Genomic DNA, 21,237 nt, shown 5'->3' with positions numbered 1-21,237 from the left:
AGAAGATACGAGAGATTTCGATGACTTTGAGAACTGATTTAGAATCGTATTACAAATATGGCATGGCAGGAAAAAATGTGTATTTGTTAATTCCTGAAGCACATTTTACAAAAAGATGTTGTGGAAACTGACCAATTTACCTAAACTTTTTCATCTATGGATAACTTTTGCTGACCCGTACGTTCTTCCGGTTGAAACCGGCATGGCAGCTGATAACTCATGCGGAAATCGATTTGGACATCGGTCTTACACTAATTTTATCTCCGATATCGTGAAAATACATCTTCACTTCATGAATTCAACATGACTCTATCAATGAAGTGTAATCTTGTTTTACGCAGGTAACAAAAGTCTGATGACATTCTGTTTGATGACGATAGTATTACTCTATGTAATAAAATGTATCTTTCAAGTAATATAAAGACGGGATTAGAACCAGTACAGCCAGCCTGCGTCGTGGAGGTTCCATTAGGCCGTCTTAAATCAACCATAAAAGTCGGTGGTTGGCTTGCCTTTCATGTGCCTCGTTGATAGCGCGTCAGTCTCGTTTGGTATTCTGAAACCATTTAGAAGTCACCGACTCTCATCGTGAACTCTTTTAAAACAGATTAGTAAAGTTAAGCGTGCACTTCTTGAGGACCTGGAGACTGACGTTCCCTGCTTTAGATGTCCCTCGAAAATTCATAAGTTTTGAGATGGTAGTCGACCTCATGGTTTCTCCGACAGGTCATAATTCGACTCTAAGAGCTTCTCTAACGTCATGAAGTGAATCATAAATATTCATGCAAGATCAACGGTTTAAGTTTATCTTGTCATCCTATGTTTATGGAGTTTATCGTTATAATATCATAAAAAATCCTTCTTAGTGTACATTCTAAATACAAACAGATATTTTCATCTGTGATTTGCTTGCTTGGTTCACTCAAAAAAATTAAAAAGTGATGAAATAAATCAGAAGATAGTCATTTGAATAGTCCAAGTCCTTTGAATTAGAAGGGCATGTTTTGAACTTAGTACACAGGCTGTAATTATTCATTTACATGATTAATTAGGGATCAAGTGAAACAAAGTTTTGAAGAGTGTCACGTTTGCAAATTTTCGATCCAATGATCCTCATCTAATAAAATATCCTGCCGACAACTCCGAGTAGAGGAATACTACGTCTGCACTGCAAAGTGGCCACGGACTCTCCATGATGCCATGAATGCGAATAAAAAATATAACTCAGTACGCACTGCAGTGAGTGACAGAGAGCGCATTTTCTCGTCGACGAAAACGTGGTCACGGACGGACAGACGGACATGGCGAGCACAATAGTGCATTTTTCCATAAATGAGAAATGCGCTAAAATTGTAAAAATAAGACGGACCACTTGATATTTGTGCGCATTAACACTTTGAACAGTGGAAAAAAATTCGCACGAGGGAACTTTCCGCTCCGATATTTTATTACCTATTGATGTCCTGCTGCACGCTAACTTCATTTTGATAGCTTCTAATTTAACTTATTCTGCAAAATATACCGTTGTTTCAAGCATTGAAGATTGCATGAACATAATTAACGAACATAGTTATTCGCGATTGTTAAATTACGTACACCTATTTGTGCACTACCAAAAAAATATAATGTTACGCCGAGACGTAATTAAGATTAGATATTCTTCCAATGTTACATTTTTTAAATCATACATACATGTTGATATTGCGCAAACATTTATTAAACATACATTTAGTTTCAAAATTGAATCAAATTTCGACCCCAAATTCGTATCTGATTTTCCTCGTTCGAATCCTGTCCCGAGTGATTCTGTTAAAATTCTGCCACATCTCTGAGATGAAAAAGTAGAAATTTAGTAATATTAGCTTGGCAATTTTCCGTCTACGAGTCGCCTGAGACGTCAAGACGGGAGCGAGAGCGCATCCAAAATTAAAGATGCTGCGTGCCATCAAAATTCAATATTAACGAAACCGTGGCTCGCAGAACCTCCGGGAAGCGCTGCTCAGATAGCGGCGCTCCAGCCAATACTCCAATACTCGGTGGAGCAGGACGAGCATCTGTCCATCTCCACTGACGCATTGCGCTCACGAGCGCTCATACATTTTCGTTTTCTGTGCAGTCATCCAGAGCTAGTAAAACTACCTGTAGAATCAATTCTGATGTTCCCGTAAAACTATCTGTAAGATCAATTTATTCTGATGTTCATGTAAAACTTCTGTAAGATCAATTTATTCTGATGTTCTTGTAATACTTTCTGTGGGATCAATTCTCCTGTACGCATTGATACTATCGGTACTTCAGTTTCTTTCCAAAATCGTTTAGCTATGCGTCCATTTTCCATCAAATTTTACGCTTATCCGTACCCTCCTGTCTTTACGCAAGTTTAATGTACATAATTAAAGTACATGTGTCCAATAAGTTCGTTCATAATCCACAAATCGTTGAATGTACTGCGCTGATGAAGCTGTAAGCTTTCAACAAACATTGAGTTTTGTGTTGACTGTTGAAACGATTTTAAAGGGGCAACTTTTATGTCTACTGTTCCTAAGCTCTGATGTTTATGAATCACCCATTTGTGCTGGCATCTTATTTATGTATAACTATATATCATATTTTAATATTTACTCCTATAATCCTAAATCATAATGATTAAAGTCTCTAAATTTGAGGATATATGCCTCTATAAGTTACCTATTAAAGCACCCATGTCACAAGATTGTAATATTACTTGGAGGAATTTTTGGTCCCCGTTACTAACCTTTTTGCCAATTTCCGTTCATAGCTCCAGGATTTTTATTGTGCAGATTACACGAGCTCGGCGCCGGGAACGCCACGCTTCGGGGAGCCCGTGGCGAATTTCACAGCCGCGGTGGGCAAGACAGCGCGCCTCTCATGCAAGGTCCTCAATAGCACCAAGTTCAAGGTACGGTAATTTTCATCGCTCAAGAGCACAACATAACGTTCAATTATTGACCGAGTTGATTACATGAGGCATGTGGAACTTAGAAGCAATGTGTATGGGAAGGAAAAATTAGTAGAAGTGGGTAAAACTTTGTGATGCCCTAGTAAAAACTTTTCTGATGCTCTCGTAAAACTTTCCGCAGCATCAATTCGTGGGACTAATAATATTATTTTGGACTAATATATAGTTGGACTAATAATAGGACTAACAATATTATTTTTGAAACATTCAATGCAAGTTCATTTTATAACTGTTCCAGTTAAAGAAAGCAATCCGGATAATGTTAATAATTGATTTTGAATTTTATTAGAACTATAATTTTATTAGAACTACGAACAAACAATAAACTGGGAATGCAATCGCTCTTTATATGGATTTTTTGGATCGCTAGTAAGTAACTGATGTGTTTCTCAAGGAAATCCTGGATTCCGGTGGGTAAATTAGTGACTGCAAGTGCAGGCACAGCTCCCTCGCCAGTAGTTTGTGCATACTTTTAACCTGTGAATGTAACATGTTAACCCATGATCAATAATTTAAATTCAATTTTCCTCTTTCAAATTTGACTAGAAACCTAATTCTCTTAACATGGGCTGAAGTACTTACGAAGTCAAATTATTCTGGGATGATCTGAATTATTTATGAATTATTCTGGACGCCAGGTTGCGTGGTTCCACATGGACAGGAAGATGCTGCTGACGATCCACGAGACGGTCGTGACGAGGATCCCGCGCTTCAGCGTCACGCAGGACGGCGACGACGTGTGGACGTTACACATCACGTCCGTTAATAAGGATGACCGCGGCCAATATATGTGTCAAGTGAACACAGAGCCAATAATCAGCCAAATTGGCTACCTCGATGTGGTTGGTGAGTGATTTAAATATTGTTCAAAGTATTAGAAACTTAAGCACGTACATGCTGGTCCTGGATAAATGATTGTATTTCTTTATGGTAGGACAGATGTAACGCATTTTTTCGGAAATGATAAGCTTCAAAATCTGGTTTGATCTTCGAAATTCATCAATATCGACTGAGAAACTTGTAAGCTAAAGCTTAGGAAACTTGTGAGGAAAAAAAACTGTTTTCGGCTCCGTACCAGTTGCAGGAAGTCAATATAAGTAATTTTTGCCTAGAAATTGCCTCGCTTCCGATTGCCAAAGTTTACTAACCTCTACCAAAGTTTACGTTAACCTCTAACCTATTCGAATCACTGACATTTGTTATTGATCTGAAACAATAATATTTTTCAGAACCCTATTCCAATTGGATGCTTATTTTGATAAAATTGCACACACAACTTCAAACAACTCTAGTTGAGGCGGTGGCTTGTGTGGGGACTCATTGCGAGTGAGAGTTGGGCTCTGCTCTTGGACCATATAGCGGAGCTCACTGCAGAAGAGCTATAGACTAACGCACATGACGTTTTTCAGGCATTATTTGTGCGTTTGGTGAGTGACTTTGATCGAAATTAAAATATTTACTGGCCAGAAAGGGAATAGCAGCGTACGGCAAATTCGAGGCCTCCTAAAGAATGCTCGTGGTTAATGGAACTAAATTACCAACCTCATACAAAGGTATTTATTACTTCATAATTAATATTCAAATAGCTGCGATCTGTGCTTTTATTTCATTTAATGGCTTCTTATTAACAGATATTTGTCATTATTTAATCAATCATAAAGGTAAATAATGTTTTTTAAGCAGCGTATATATGTTTTTGTTTTAACTATAAAAGTTCATAGCATAAATACATAAACTCCTCTTCCATATATTTGAACCGTCGATGTAACGTCCTTGCTGTAATATGAAGTTTCACTTAAGAATCCAGCTTATGAGATTCAGAATTTCCGCCAAATGCCCCAGCGTCACACATTCGAAGGTTGCATTCCGGTCACGGGACTGCCTGCTCGTCTTCATTACGAGCGCTGGCTGGCGCATCAGCTAAATTTTTCACCAGTTCAGCTATCAGAAAATTGGAGTGATCGAAATTGGGTTTTGAAGACATCGCCACTAAAACCCACCAGAAAACCGGTGAAGCGCACCGAGCATACTGAAGGCGGGCCGAACGTTAAAAGTTGTACCTTTCCTCGCATCGAGGCATGCGTGAGCTCTGTCATGTTATCTTACTAACAACATTTATTTTGTATACGCGTTTTTTAAGCTTCACCAGTAAATGTTGATGCATTTTCATTCCAAGGAAATGTCAAGACTTGTTTGTATTAGTCTTCAATGAAGTAAAAGAAGTTGATGCTCTCGTATTTGAGCGTCTAGTCTTAGATATTATTCATATAATTCTCGATTTAGTTACCCGCAACAGATATGAACAATTTCGATTATTATCTATTGCCTATTGCTGCTTCACAGTCCAATCGTTTAATTTTCCCTTGAACTTTTCAATCCTAAATTTCGGGAACAAGATTTGGCCTAAATATGGTATACGAACATCGAGTAAGCAATGGATTTCAAATTTTTTATCAACTCATCTGTAAACTTAAATAATAATCCCACATCACCTCAGTTCTCAAACTGATTAATAATTCATTCTGACAATTACTTAAGTAAAGCAAATTATCTCTTGGTATTAGTTGTGAACAAATCTCAGCATCCCTAACACTTCATGAGTTAAAATTTTACGAAAACTTCCTTTAACATTTACAAGGCTTGACGGACAGTCACTTCGCTTTGATCTCCAGCAACTGCTCCGCTCTCAGCCGATAATTGATATTAAACTCGCAGGAATATTGACTATGCGATGAATACCAAGCAGCAGCGTCCTACTTCCACATACATGGCGAATTGTTCATTGAAGACATTTTATAACCGACATTAAAGAGCTGGAATGGGATCAACTAATATTAAATCCAGTCGCAGCCTCGATCCTGCCATTTTGGTTTCGTATTAAAATTGACGTTACAAATCGATAGGCTTGTAGATCAAATATTACCCTACCAACGCACGAGAAATGTCTGTTTTGTTATTATTCATCTCTCAATCACAGAAAATTAAGGATTTGCCTTAAACTGTAGTCACTAATTAGCATATATAGTACATTGCTTAGAAACTAGTTCAGTTGGAACGCACTACATCATATATAATTTAAAATTTTGAATTTTTCTACCTTACTTTGATTTTTTGGCCGTCTTAAACTTTCTCAATTTTAAATTTATTTTCTCAACCGAGTTTAGATCGTGCTGTTGCGGGAGAGCTATCTACATATATAGGCTATCGCCGTCTATTAGGTTGGCGATAGTGAAAATGGATTAAAACCTGATTCGTTCAGAGTTGAGACTTGCAAGATTTTATTGCGTAGCTAAAATAAAGTCTATTAGGTGACCCGCTCACAAAAGTAATAATCTTATTACCAGTACAATCACAAAACAAGCAACACAAATAGCCTAATGTTAAACAAATACAATGGTCATGCTTGGCCGCTCTGGCGTCTCCTACGTAATCTCTTCTAGTCCATGAAGGTTCGCAACATGCCCGTCGAGAGAAGTGTGTCACAATGACATAGTAGACCTAAGCGCATCCGCTTCACAGTCATGGTTTGACGAAGTTTTGGGCTGCCAGTGTCCAATCCAGAAATTCAGCGATGATCACCGTTGCATTCACCAATGGAGAAAACTAGACACCCTTTCTTCTCATTCAGAGGAGGTCCGGGTACGTAGGTAGACTTAAAATAGAAAGCCCCCTCCCACCCGCCACTCAAAAAGAAATCGTGAGAGGTACAATGGTTGCAACAAATGAATAGACATAAAACAGGTAGTTGAGGCTAAAAAATTAACGACATTCAACTGAATACACGTTACGAAGCCTTGGCCACCACAACCGCAACCGCTGAGCGAATAAAATAACCGGGACTCAACGCAGCCGACTCTTCACAATGCCAGCGTGAACCTGGTAAACAAATGACGGAGAAATAGCGCAGCTACAGTGCTTAAGAATTCGTCGATTTTACTGCTCAGGATTGACAAGTAACCTCATAATTATTGCCAGCCCAGGACCTCAATTAAATTCTGTCTTCACGGCATGTCTTCATTTTGAAGGTTTCAATTTCCCTCTACTCAATAACATCATAAAAAGATATCACTAACTAGGCTATTTTGAATTCGATCGCATATATTCCAAAGGCGGTAAAGTTATTTTAGACATTTGCTTCCTTCTAGAAATGATAAGAAGCCACACGTTCGTTGCTTGAGCTGGCACATATAGTTGCTGCTGAGGCTGTCGTCCTCAGCTCCTTCAGTTTTCTGCCTTCGCCTCCACAGTCCACACCCTCTACCTGGGCCACAACCATCTCCTCCACACCCTCTACCTGCGCCTCAACCATCTCCTCCACACCCTCTACCTGCACCTCAACCATCTCCTCCACATTCCTCCACACCCTCTACCTGCGCCTCAACCATCTCCTCCACACCATCTACCTGCGCCTCAACCATCTCCTCCACACCCTCTACCTGCGCCTCAACTATCTCCTCCACACCCTCTATCTGCACCTCAACCATTGCGTCTACCATTCATGCCATCATGCCATCACCTCTGTCATTGTGTCTACCACCTCTGCCAACAATACTACCCTCAAAGACACTACTCCTACGAAGCCCATGATTTTACACTACTGCATCCATGCTGTAGCAACATTGCGACGCCCTCATCCATTCTTTGGCATCCGAGCCACAGCAGTTGCTACGATGCGTCATGCAACGTCGCCCATGTCAATGCGTCAGGGACCCTGCGGAGGGTCATATGAGTAATGCTATTGCTTTTTGCCACTGCATTTTGCCACTTATATCTCAAACAACTTTGACCTTCCATCGCATCCTATCACTGCGCCCTGCCACTACGTTCTGTCAATGCAGTCTTGCATCCCTGACAATCTCGACGACCGGCTCAGCGTATCGAATGCTAAAAGCTTAAGCTCGCAAAACTCATTGGTCGGACAGCAGTACATCGTGGACTGTATTTTTTTATATTCATGCATAACGACGATTCAATCATTTTTTGTCATCCACTGCACCGCCTCTCCCCTTGCTCCGTACATCGATGTGTCTGAACTGTATCGCTCCTCGCCATCCACAGACTGCAACTCATTGTTCCAAGTCTTGTGTTTCCTTCATGAAAAAAAAAGCGCAGTTCAAGTTTGGAACTCATAGAAATACGCAGTTTTGTCTCCCTTTGATGTGGATTACAAGATTAAAACTTGCTCCTTGTATCCGGCGTAACGAGTGTCCGGTTAAAACTGTGAGCAATTCTTGCGAAAGCGAAGTTCTTGAGGAAAATAGTGCCTGTGACGGTACATAGTTCGGCAAGAATATATGTCCCACACTAATATCATAGTGCCTTTGTAAAGTTTAAGTCGTATTTTGTATGATTTTTCCTCAGAAATTGAAAGTACTTGGTGTACTCGCCTGCCGTCGTTGGAGTTTATATTTTTTATTCATTTTTTGTTATAGAAGTGTTTTTGTGAAATTGTTCGGTTGCTCTCAGGTATTATTTGAAGTCGTTCTCCAAAATTACTTGACTTGCAATGCTGTCTTAGAATTCTTTCATGCTGAATCTTTCTTACTCGAATAAACTCAACACGCTTGTAACTTTTTGCATTCACAGGCTTATATATTCAAAATAATTATTCTCTAGGATTTTTATAAGTTTAAGCTTCAGTCGGAATAACAACTAAATTTAACAATCATTTATCAACTTAATGATCGCTTACGTATAAAACAAAAACTATTCTTCCTTGTTCAAAGCTTTTTTGCTGTAAAGTCTAACCATCTCCCCGAAAGCGAAAAATTTCCAGAGGCGGTTTGCTGGCGTCGTCCACGAAGCATGGCTGACACACAATCGCTCTTTTGTTGCATCTGCCGCACCAGCCGTGTTCACTGCTAACCGTTCCTCCTTTGATATAAATAGGTCGTTCTTTACGCTGTCAATCTGCATTTAGATGAGAAATTTCATCTTCAAATGAATCTCAAAGGAAACACCAAGTTCTTTTTGGGCACCTGGAGTAACGTCTAAAGTAGCTTGGCTCTCAGGCCTCGGGCAGTTTGCTTCCTCTCAGAAATGATGTGGTTCTAATTGCCCTCTCGCGACCTGCAAGCTTTTAGATATTTATACTCGTTTTTTGCGTGCACACCCATCTTTTTGAGAGCCAAGTAAAGGCCATGTTTTAGCGCCTTTGTATTTGCACGTTATTCAGTTTGTGCCCATGACATGGATGGGTTTCCTTCATGTCCCGAGGCGAGCCTTCTAGCAGCTCCGGCAGAAGAGACAATCGTACGCCACCCGAGTTTTTGGAGATCTTTCTTTGTCGTGTCTTCTTTTCTCCCTCAAACTTCGGCTGAGGTCTCATTTTTTGAAGAGTTCTTCTCAGGAACGAGCTCGGTCGTTTTGAAATCATTTTTATCGTGCTCAGGAATAACAATTATGAATGTGATCATTTCTCCGACAGTTCTTAATTCTAACCTGCCGAATGAAGGAACGTGCTTGGGACATTCGATTGTGGTTGAATTATTTAAGGACAGGAGTCGCATTTGAAGTGAATAACCGAATACGAGTTGTTAATGTTTTTTTTTTCTATTTTGCACTGAGATAGGCTTAAATAAACTCCTATCGTTTTACTAACAAAAATGTGAAATAATTCAAAAAGTCTGCTACATAGCAAAATGTATAGTAAACTTGAGAAATAATGATCCACTTTTATTGCTGTAATGAGATGCAAATAAAATTCCATTTTCAGATTTTGTCAATGTATTTGGCATCCAATGATATGATGATATCTACTCCAAAAGAAACGAATCGTGATCTCATCTCTTTGTTACCTGCTCATACCGCCGACGATCGAGCCGAAAAAGATTGACCCACTTTCAGTGTGGCATCCGCTTTCATTCAATTGCGTGCATCCTCAGACGAAATGCGTAATTTTCCGCCTCCTTTTACGATCAGAAGAAATTTAAGAGCCTCATTAAAATGGGGACACACGGAGGCAAGTTTCGAGGTAGTGCGTATGCGCCTCTGTTGAACACGGACATAAAGCTTGACGAACTGAGGTCGTTTCAGAAGACCACTCAAGGGTAATTTTTTACGTCACTTTCCTCTTTGTCATCGCTACGATCTAGGCAATTCTTGCCAGAAACCAATAGCTAGGATATAGATGCTTTTACCCAGCGCAAAACTACTGAATTGCATGAATTTCGAAATAGCTCTTCTTGATTTCTGTGACTTCAATTTACGTAAATTGTTACTGTAAACATTATTAATATTAGCCCAACTGGGAGAGATAAGGAAGTGCGTTTATTTGTTATTAGTGAATAACCAATTTCCTGTTGGCAGTATTTTCACTGTTCACAGAAGTTCAACCATTGTTCGTTATGGTTAAACGAAGTATCTTTCAGCAGCTGTTTACTCGAATATAGCAGCATGTTTAAATAAAATTGTTGATGGAACCATCACGGTGGTAGCACAAACGTTTGTCATTTGATGAAATTCATATTTGCAATACTTCAATTAATTTATTTAAAGGACACTACTGTCACGTCCTCTTTTATGGCTCAACGGTAGAGGCTTGGCTTCGCGTGTGGAAGAACGGAATTCGAATCTTACAGGGAGGGACTTCAAGTCGCTTTCTCGCGAGGGATGCGCATGGTACTCTGATAATTTGTTCCTGATACATGTCTGACATTGTTACTTGCACTGCCATGGTGGATTTGCATACGTAGCCCGCAGAATGGTGATTGCATGAAGCAATATCAGTTTATGCAAAGGCCTCGGATTTTAGACTAAAGGAAAAATTTGTATCGACTTCATTTTAAAGGTTGCCATCGGTGGCTCATCGATGTGCCACATGTGCCAATGCGTTGTTATTGGTGGAAGAAGAGCTTCACGGGTAGGGTGGCCATCGGCATGTTATAGGTGTGGGATAGGTTGCGCGCGCCACACTTAATTCACTATAAATCATAGTTGCTTCACCTATGGCACATAGGTGGAGCATAAAATATATAAACATATAAAACAGATGTGCTCCACTCTTTTAATTTTTATTTGGGTAAAAGGCGTGTCCCATGCTGTGTTTGACAAGACTGTATAACTAAGCCAATAGCCTAGTAGTTAGGTACTCGCTTATTCACAATCTCAGTGATTGTTTTTAGCTCACCAGCTGACTGCGGAAACGACTGACTTCAGCTGACAATTTATCAGCGTTTCTGAAACCTGACCTTTCTCTACACTAGTTGGCATTAGCTGACTGAAACAAGGCCAGTCGGCATCAGCTGGCTAAGGCAAAGTTAGTTGGCATTAACTGACCAAAGTAAAGCTAGTTGGCATTAGCTGACGAAAGCAAATACAGTTGGTATCAGCTAGCCAAAGGAAAGCCAGTTGGCATCAGCTATCCTAAGTAAAGCCAGTTGGCATCAGCTGGCCAAAGGAAAGCCAGTTGGCATCAGCTATCCTAAGTAAAGCCAGTTGATATTAGCTGGTCAAAGAAAAGCCAGTCGACATCAGCTGGCCTAAACAAAGCCAGTTGGCATCAGCTGGCCTAAACAAAGCCAGTTGGCATCAGCTGGCCTAAGGAAAATCCGTTGGCATCATCTGGCCTAAGCAAAGCCAGTTGGCATCAGCTATCCTAAGCTAAGCCATGCAGTTGGCATCTGCTGACTTAAGCAGGGCCAGTTGGCATCAGCTTGCCAAAGCAAAGCCAGTTGACGTCAGCTGACCAAAGGAAAGCCAGTTGCCATCAGCTGGCCTAAGGAAAGCCAGTTGACATCAGCTGACCAAAGTAAAGCCAGTTGTCATCAGCTGGCCTAAGGAAAATCAGTTGGCATCAGCTGACCAAAACAAAGCCAGTTTGACATCAGCTGGCCTAAGTAAAGCCAGTTGGCATAAGCTGACCAAAGAAAAGCCAGCTGGCATCAGCTGACTAAAGCAAAGCCAGTAGACATCAGCTAGCCTAAGCAAAGCTTGTCGTGCGGCCTCATGCAGCGTTTCCATCCCAAGCTCTGCTCGGACGCTTCCAATATCGCGTTGGGCTTCGTGTCACAGATGTTATCCAGAGGCGGTCAGAGAGCCAAGAATGAGTCGCCCCTTGGCAGTTGTAGAGCAGTTTTATGGTCGCCATATTGTGCTGATATGCGCTGTTTATTGCCGCACAGACTCTGCTGCAGCTGTCGAGCCCGAAACCAACGCTCTTAATTGATGCTCATCCGCACTTGTGGCTCCGCAAGTAGGCACGGAACTCCAGCCGCTGCATTACGCTTGACGATTGTGTTAAATTTTTATTGGAATCCGGGTTTGGTGTGTGGGTTTGGGATGAGGATGGGGATCTCGTGTTATGACGTGTAAGGAAATTCAGAATGCATAGGTTCTCTTATATGATCTTATTGTGTCAAATATTTAGGTGCTGATCTGACCTCCCCAATTGTTTCATAATTAAAGGGTTCATTGTTATTGAGTGTCGGTTAGCATCCGGAAAAATAAAGCAAACCCTGTTAATATCACATTAGGAAGATAAGGCGAACTTAATATCCCGAGCTCATCTCAAGATCATTTTGCACTTATACGCTCGTTTGCTCTACAAAATATAACATAACATTTTCAGGTCGGAAGTTCACCGCCATCCGGCTTCGCTTCTGTTTATTTATTATATTTGCGTCAATTTTATCTTTTATTTTGTCAGTTTGCATTCTCTTACATACGTACTTTTCTGTACATTTCACTCCACGCGTTAGTTTCTTGCATTAACTTGGGAAGCGAGTTATCTTTCATCGCCTTAATATAGGTTCAACTTCACTTTCATTTTCCCGGACGATTCATTGTGGCTTATTTTACTCCGAAAACATCTCTGTTAGCTTGCATTTTACAGGAAATATTTTTTTAATGTATGTACAGCGTTGGTCTCTCGAGACAAAGCAATGCGTTTGATAGAAGATAAGCGGAAGTTTATCGCTGCAGCAGACCGAGTCTCTGGTCGCAGAGCTGAGCTATTGTATTGGTGCGTCCTCGTGTTTACGGGGCGCATTGTATGCTTGGACTGCGCTTATTTTGCTTTTGAAACCGACAACTAAATGTACGTAATTTAGGCCCAATCGTATCGTTTGACCTACATTCTTCTCTTAGGTTACTTAAGATAAACCTTTCTGTCTATTGAAGATTTATTGCATGGTACTTGAGAAATGAATTTTTAGGAGCTATTATTTGAAACACCTATTCTACATTTTAATGACAAACTGTTCATGGTAAGAACAATGTACAGAACATAAAGAGACACCTACAGCACTGAGAAATCTTTACATTTTATTACTATAGCTAAAAATATGCCAAGTGTTAGTTTTCATGTTTAGTCAAAAGCTACACGCATGAGCTACATACAAAAATGCTAGGTGTTGGTTTCCCTCTTTATTCATAGGCTACACGCTACGAAGAGAATATGAGCTACGTACAAATATTCTCTTGCGAAATGTGCGGCTGTTGGGGTCAAAATATTTTAATGTTGTTTCCATGAGTGTTGTATGCTTGTTGCCTGCGTCGCCGCTTGAGCACGAACACAACTTGTTAATTTGGGCAAGTTGGGATTGTATTTTGGCCATTAGGGTTTCATAAAAAACGTGGCGGCAAAATAAAATAATTAATTTTCAAAGAAATAATATTTGATTTCAGGGTTGAAATTCGACTTTATAGTTTCGATATATTGCTTATATTTATGCCTGCCGAGACTCGAGATGCATTAACAATGATAACAATTTGTCGGTTAATAATCTAATAGATAAATACGAATGGAAATACCCTCGAAAAATGCCAATAAATAACATCATTAATGATCAGGTTGGATTGTGATTTGTGGTTATATGTTCCAATTTTTGTAAAATTCATTATTTTCAGATCCTACCTTGTGTTATCTTTGAATGACATTCGTGAGTTAGTTATTTTATTCATACGGCCTGAGCCATAAAATTTTGGTTCATATTCGCATTTTTTTAGAATAACAACAACAAATTAGAAACGAATGGTTTACAGTTTGGCCTTTTTTGAAATATATAGATTAGGGAGTTTTTATAAGGAATTACTGTACAACTTTTTTATATAACTTCAATTATTCGTGGGAAGAGGAACACAATAACCGCGCATAATATTTATATGGTGAGCACTTAGAAAATTTTAATTTCAGATATTTGCATTTACTCAAAAATTTGAGGAAATGCATTTATATATGTCCATTCCGCAGAGCTGATATGGAACTCTAACTTGCATTACAATCCTGCCTAAAATATATTATAATAACGCAGCGAATGTACTTTTCTCATACGATGGAATTTTAACTTGCACAGGAAGAGTTGCAACAGAATCCCTGTGAGTAATTTCTATACTCAGGTTATTTACTCATTTGTTGGCGCTACGTGGCTATATCGACTGTGAGATCTTATAAGTTATAGTGGTTAATGTCACAACGTAGCTACATCGATAATATAAGATCTAGTATTAGGGTCACAACGTGGCCTTATATATTTACATTAAAAATCATGGTGTTTGGCGGCGCAATGTAGCTATATTGATAATAAATTTCCAACATGAAGTCGTACAACGTAATCGAACTCAACAACGCACATGAAGTAAAAACATTCATGAATTCAACAGTGTGCAAGAAGTTAACAACATGAGTGAATTCGACAAAATTCAATAAATTTGCAACATTCAATCAGATAAATTAAATGAATTATTAATTGGCTGCACTCCTGCACTAGCATGTCGTTACTTGAATTAATGGCTGTAACTTTAAACATATTTTATTCCATATTATTGTGATGAGTTGTACGACTTCTTATCTGTAGGTTGATTTTAATGTTTTGCTCACAATTTTGTTCTGTTATAGTAATTTTTTTCCATGTGACTTCAGGCGAAGGTCGTCATTAGTGGCTTGTGGCCTCAGCCGTTTTGTATGAGTACTGTTAATATTCGCAATAATAAAAGTGCGTTCTTTGTTCCATGTCAATTTATAATTATTTCAATAAATAATCAATATCAAGATGATAATTAATGTAATGCATGTACATCAGTTCCCCCAGAGATCCTAGACAGCAGCAGCAGCACGAGCAGCGTCGTGGTGCAGGAGAACGGCAACGCCACCCTCAGCTGCCACGCCACGGGCAACCCGCCTCCACACATCAGCTGGGTCAGAGAGGACCAGAAGCACATCACCATCGACAAGAGGAAGAAAGGTAAGGCCCTTTGATGAGGGTCAGGGTGGGTCAGGGCCATTGATGAGGGTCAGGGTGGGTCAGGCCATTGATGAGGGTCAGAGTGGGTCAGGCCATTGATGTTGGTCAGGGTGGGTCAGGCCATTGATGTTGGTATGCAGGGTGGGTCAGGCCCATTACAGTGAATAATTTGGAGTAAATACAGTCTTATTGCTGTGTTTAAGAAAGAAGTTTGCCCATTACATCATAATCAGTGAGGATATGGCAATTTTAATATTCATGAGTTTAAAGGTTGTTATAGGGTAGGGTTATAGGGTAATTATAAACTGCATTATATGTAAGAGGTTATGACTATGTTTGATTGAAGTAATTTTAATTGAAACCTTATCAGGTACCAAGGCTTTTTAAATTGTGACTTAAAGTGGACCCAAATTTTATCATTAAAAACACATTATTACAGCAAGCTATTCTAACTTGTGTAAATCGGAAGAATCTTTTTATTAAAGTCCTCTATTTTATCTGTACAGAATATCGCTGAAATAGAATTTTTTCTTTGCCCACGATGACACATGCAAGCTTTGATTAGAAATTCTGACAGGAGCCTCCATCCCTATTTTTTAAAGGATTAATATAGAATTGATGAAGTCGTCATACTATAGTTCTCTATAATTTAAGAGAGACTATGTTATTCTATAGAATTATTTGTTATTGGATTGAAGCTGAAAAGCAACACGGTATTTCACATATAAAAATGGAGACTTTTTAGGTTTAATTTCTGCACGTATAACTTGGTTCCGAAAGTAGTTTCGCTCCGATTAACATACTTTTCTTCAATATATTGTCGGAAATGTTTGTTTACTTTTTATTTGCATTAAATGTTCATATTATAAACCTTGCACACGCTCTCCTAATGACACCTATATATATGGGCTTTCGCCTCGATCTCATCGGAGAGGCTCCGTACCTTTTTTTCCTCCAGGATACATATATTAGTGTTAGTTTCCGAATGAAATCGATTTATTTTACTCATTCTTATCTTATTTAAAGGAAGAAATAAAAGACATGAACGTGCACTTCAGCTATAGAATTAAATTCACAAGTCACTCGGATATTTTAACTCGTACAAACACTTATGCGTAAAAATTGTTATGAATTGCATATTTTCACTTCTGTCGGATACTTGTCCAGTTGGATACTTGTCTAGTCTCGACGAAATTTTTCGATTACTTTTCCCAACCATTAATTTCTGGTCAATATATTTCTGTGGTATGTGAAACATTCAGCACGAACATACGTGTAGGCCGCACTCCGCATAGAACTTCTCGCTGCGCGGTCACGCGTCGTGATCATTATTGCTCTGACTTGTTGGACGGCAGCCAGAAGCGCGGCGCGGTTTCCTGCGCAGATTTGGGCACGAGTGTCGTGAAATTTTGACGAGGTTTGTTATAATAAATCTTCCGGGCTTTTGTATCTGGTGCCCGTCATTCAGTTCTGGAGAAGGTCGTGTTTCCTGTATGGTTTTCGTACACAGATGGCGCGTTATGCTACCAAATGTTGGACATTATTGTATAAGGGGCGAAATTTCTGTAATAGACTTTGTCTTCCGTCTCGTCACTTACCTTAGTGCTGGGTATTGTGAATAAAGTTGTTTATCCAGAACATCCAGAATGAGCAGGTGAGAAGCTTGGAATAATGAAATTTTTAAACTTCTGTGCTTCTTGATATCACTAATAACTAAAAACAGCTTAGCGGTGCATATTTTCACAGATATTAATTTAGGCTTTAAATCTTTGACAGGTCAGCTCCGTATGACTGAATCTCGTCCAACAAACTAAATTTTATTGTCAGTTTCAGTCTCCTTCCTTTCAGTTCAGTCTCCTTCCTTTCAGTTCAGTCTCCTGCATTACCATGTTTTTGTATATAACGTTGCTTCTAATTGATTGAATAATACTCCGCCTTGTTTTGCGTACCTCCCCAAATTATCAATTTCTATTTTTATTTTTTTCATGTGGATGAAGTTGATGATATATTACAATGTCATGAAGTGTCTCCTGAAAATATGGCCTTATAAATTGAAACAATCAATCGGGTGCGAAACAATAGCTTCGAAATTGATCAGTCGAAAAAATTTACCCGTTTAGTAGGAACAATGCTGGTTTTTATATCAAATTAAAATTAAGTTGTGCTTCAAATATTTTCAGTAAATAAGCTTTCATCACACACTGAAAATTATTAGACAAATATACTATTTATCTTTATTATTAAAATACGTGCTCTCTTTGTTAATAGTTAATATACTTAGGAATTTTTGAAAGAAGTTTGACTATTACTTCAGGACATGAACTACCGTCCATATTTTTTAATTCCATTCAAAGTGATAGTTTCATCAATATTGTTGTGAAAATTAAATGCTTTCGTGTCCTCTAACTACAATTTTTGAGGCCTAAAATTTTTACTCCCTGAAACCCGAAAGAATATTCCACGATAGGTCAGGCTTTAAATTCTGTTAACATGGATAGTATCAGCGGGTTTAATCTTTCATGGGTTTCCGTAGTGTAGTGGTTATCACGTGCGCCTCACACGCGCAAGGTCCCCGGTTCGATCCCGGGCGGAAACAATATATTTTATCCGTGGCAATTCATACAAAAAACATTAGCTGCATTATGCCCAAGTGGCAGAAAATGCGTTAGATCAATAATTATATTAAATAAACATCTGCCACTATAAGGTGTCCTGCTCTGGCTTATATATTTCAAGTTTCAACATTGGCATTTCAAATTGTTTGCTAATAAATTACTCTAGTCTGATCCAGGACTGTACCATTATAAACATTTCCATTCTATGGGAGCGCAGCCGTGGGTAACAAAATTGACTAGTAAACCGGCCCTGGGCCCAACGCCGACCATCAGCATGCAATATCTACACATAGCCTCAGATCAATGAGCTGTGGGTAACTCCGGCTAACAGTAAATCCGCTTTGCACAACACAACCACTGCTCCACAGCGCCGGAGCACAACTGGCCGGAGCGCAACAGGCCCTACCGCAACAGGCGGCGCATGTTAAGTTAGGTTAGGTTACGTTAGGAGTAGCTGTTGCGGTAGGGCCTGCTGCGCTCCGGCCAGTTGTGCTCCGGCCTGTCTGCGCTCCGGCCTGTATGCGCTCCGGCCTGTGGCTGAAATGCGCTGTTGTGGTTGGTACTTTGTGTTAAAAGCCGTGAAGATGCCCGGCTGCATTACGCTCGGGAAGGTATCTGAATCGCACTGTGGACTTGGGCTATGCTGACCTCTAGCTATCCACCCCCATTCTATTATCTAAAAGTATGCATCGGCCGGGAATTGAACCCGGGCCTCCCGCGTGGCAGGCGAGAATTCTACCACTGAACCACCGATGCTCCGTCGTTAAGTATGTCCTATCTTTGAGTTTATGACCATTTCTATTTCCGCAATTACTTAGTTTCAATTGAACTCTGTTAACTTTCGTTCTACACGAATCATTATGCGCATACTAAAACGATTAATAGATATGAAATCGTTTTATACATAGCATTAACAATTCCATGAGGAGTTTAGGTAGGTTCTTAAAGTGGTTCAATGTTTTTAGGTAAATTGTTATTAAAATAAAAAACTTTATGGTGAAAAATTATCTACCTGAATTCATATTGACAATATAAAAAGGTCTTAACGTGTGTATGATCCAAGGTTCTGGTCATTTGTTCTGTTGAGCCCAAAAATTATTTCACCCTAAGTTGCTGCGTGTAGGTAACTTCTACATCCGTGTCTCAACACCATGTGCACGGCAGGAGTTATCGTTCCAACTTCCAACCTGCCAGTCTCCAGACCTTCACACTCTGCTGTGTGCCTTCTTGCTAAACAGTGCGACCTGACTGTCTGAGAGTGATTTCAAGATACTCGGCTCCGCCTCTCTGGTTTCAGATTTAAGGATTTCAGAACCGGTGCATATTTTAATATGGGACCCTTGTCTTAATTAAACGTCCATTTCTTCTTGAAATTGCAATCCGACAGATTTTTATGTTTCGTTTATCGTTTTATCGTTACTTAGGTTTTGGTATCCATTCATGTCTATTTTTATTTTCACTACTAATTGTACTGATTGCAGTATTTAAAGTTATTGAACTGATTATGAATCTGTTCTCCCAAACATTTTCATTGGAATTTGTGGATTTACTTGGTGTTTTCTTTGCTTTTAAATTCTTGGTTAACACTGAGCCCTATACACCACCGTATCGCAATGACCATCGTATGACGCAAATAACCAATATTCTGTTGATATTGTTCCTATAAGTCTACCCCGTCCCTATACACCCTTTGCGTCGAATCATCCCACGATCGAACGACCACTCGTTGATGGACGATAGATTTTGGAATCAAACTTTACTAATCTGACACCTAACCTCAGTTACTGCGAAATAAAAATTACTCAATTGTGACGGAAGTCATGTTCGAGCCGCGGCTTGGTGGTGCACGGCAGGTTTCATGCAATTCCCCTGGCGAGCTAGGCCGAATGGTCGCAGTCCATTGTTCGCTTGTTACAGTTCGAGCTATAGTCATGGTGTGAAGTAATGTTTCGATGTATAGTTAGTTCATTGGTGGACGATCGTTATACTCTAGGGTCTAGGGCTAGGCTATTCGCTATCGTATATGGTGGTGTAAACATCTTTAAATCTCAAACAAGATGATGTCATGGGCTGGCTAGTGATGGCAGGCTTAATCCGCGGCTAATTGGTGGCCTTACGGAAATATGCTATGCATTTCATTCAAAGCTGATTGGCAAGCTGCGCTCCCGAGAATATGATGCATAAACGTAATGTTTAAAGTCGTTAATTCTGTTTTTATCTGTAGTTGAATTTTGCCTGTTACGCGTTAGGCTCGATGCGGTTCGAACACTGTCCGATTGCAGATTCTACTAATTTCATAGATAACAATAGAGATGTAATCTACGAGTTCTCTCAAATGAGCCCTGCAATTGACATGACGTAATTATTCTATAGAGATCATTTTTATGTAATTAACTTATTATTTTCCGTGGCAATATTTTTTCCTCCATTATGAGGCCGTTGAAAATGTATGCATCGGCCGGGAATCGAACCCGGGCCTCCCGCGTGGCAGGCGAGAATTCTACCACTGAACCACCGATGCGACTATTTTTGAGGTATCCTAATTTCCAGCTGATATGCAAAACTATTTGATGTTTGTTCCATTTATTTATATGTTAGGTCAAAATTTTAAGCTTCATTTTCAGTTCAAACATTGACTCTTTTGGCAACTTTTACGCTATATTCTAATTGTTATATTATTGCATTCCGCGTTCGTCGCCAGCTTTGGATCGTATTATTTCCATCAGTCAAGCTCAGCTTGATGCTGTCACGTGTGTGATAAGATAAATAATGGAGTGCGTGCGAGGATCGACAATACTGCCCATATTTTATTATGCGAGTATATACCAGCTTATGGGTCATAAAAAGGGTCCATCGAACGCACATTTGACCAGGTCAACCCAAATATAAACTCATTTGAATAAGGCCCTTGTCGATCAATGGGCAAGCAGATCCATCATTGCTGCTGTTGAATCTCATCGACAGCTTGTCTGTTGAAGTTTGTGAAAAAACTATTAATGTGGAAGAATATATATATTAAGACATTTTTGTACCTTTGTGGAAAAAATTTTAGGTAGAAACATTGTTCTGGAATTATGCCTTCAAGAAAATCAAATCTTTTTCCCTTTGTGTTTTGGATAATGTTTTTCACTATAATGGTTTATTCTAACAATTCAAGAAGTTTAAATTTCTTTTCAGAGGTAAAGTTGGAATCTATAGCGTGAAATTATTTTTATTAATTAAAGAAATATGCCGTATGCACTAACTTAAATTATTATTAATAATATCATTCTGTTTTTTTTTATTTTTGGAAGGGAGGGTTCAAATGATAAATGATTTGTTCCAATTATCGAACGAATTCTATAAGATTTTGACTTTAAATTAGTTTTCCTCTAATTGTTCCTCAATATTTCGCTATAGTGGTAATCATTCCCGAAATCAATAAATGCTCACGGTCGTATATATAGTGCTGGTCAGGTCT

The 21,237-nt window shown here is 39.3% G+C and overlaps 1 protein-coding gene and 3 non-coding genes across 5 annotated transcripts in view; 2 read left to right on the top strand and 2 right to left on the bottom strand.

Moving 5' to 3' along the window:
• The window catches only part of LOC108680319 (lachesin), a 70,490-nt gene that overhangs the window by 36,149 nt on the left and 13,104 nt on the right, over nt 1-21,237 (top strand). For both annotated transcript variants that reach the window (XM_047879858.1, XM_047879857.1), the window contains exons 2-4: nt 2,802-2,920; nt 3,619-3,826; nt 15,001-15,162. In XM_047879858.1, coding sequence (XP_047735814.1) covers nt 2,802-2,920; nt 3,619-3,826; nt 15,001-15,162 — 489 coding nt within the window. The remainder of the gene's footprint in view (nt 1-2,801; nt 2,921-3,618; nt 3,827-15,000; nt 15,163-21,237) is intronic.
• Nucleotides 17,686-17,758, top strand: Trnav-cac. The gene has a single exon. It is a non-coding gene; the product is annotated as a tRNA-Val (tRNA).
• Trnag-gcc lies at nt 18,463-18,533 on the bottom strand. Its single transcript has one exon. It is a non-coding gene; the product is annotated as a tRNA-Gly (tRNA).
• Nucleotides 20,228-20,298, bottom strand: Trnag-gcc. The gene has a single exon. It is a non-coding gene; the product is annotated as a tRNA-Gly (tRNA).

This window comes from Hyalella azteca, unplaced genomic scaffold (genome assembly GCF_000764305.2).
Source record: "Hyalella azteca isolate HAZT.00-mixed unplaced genomic scaffold, Hazt_2.0.2 contig4003, whole genome shotgun sequence".
Classification (NCBI taxonomy): Eukaryota; Metazoa; Arthropoda; class Malacostraca; order Amphipoda; family Hyalellidae; genus Hyalella; species Hyalella azteca.
This window is presented reverse-complemented; position numbering and strand designations above follow the sequence as displayed.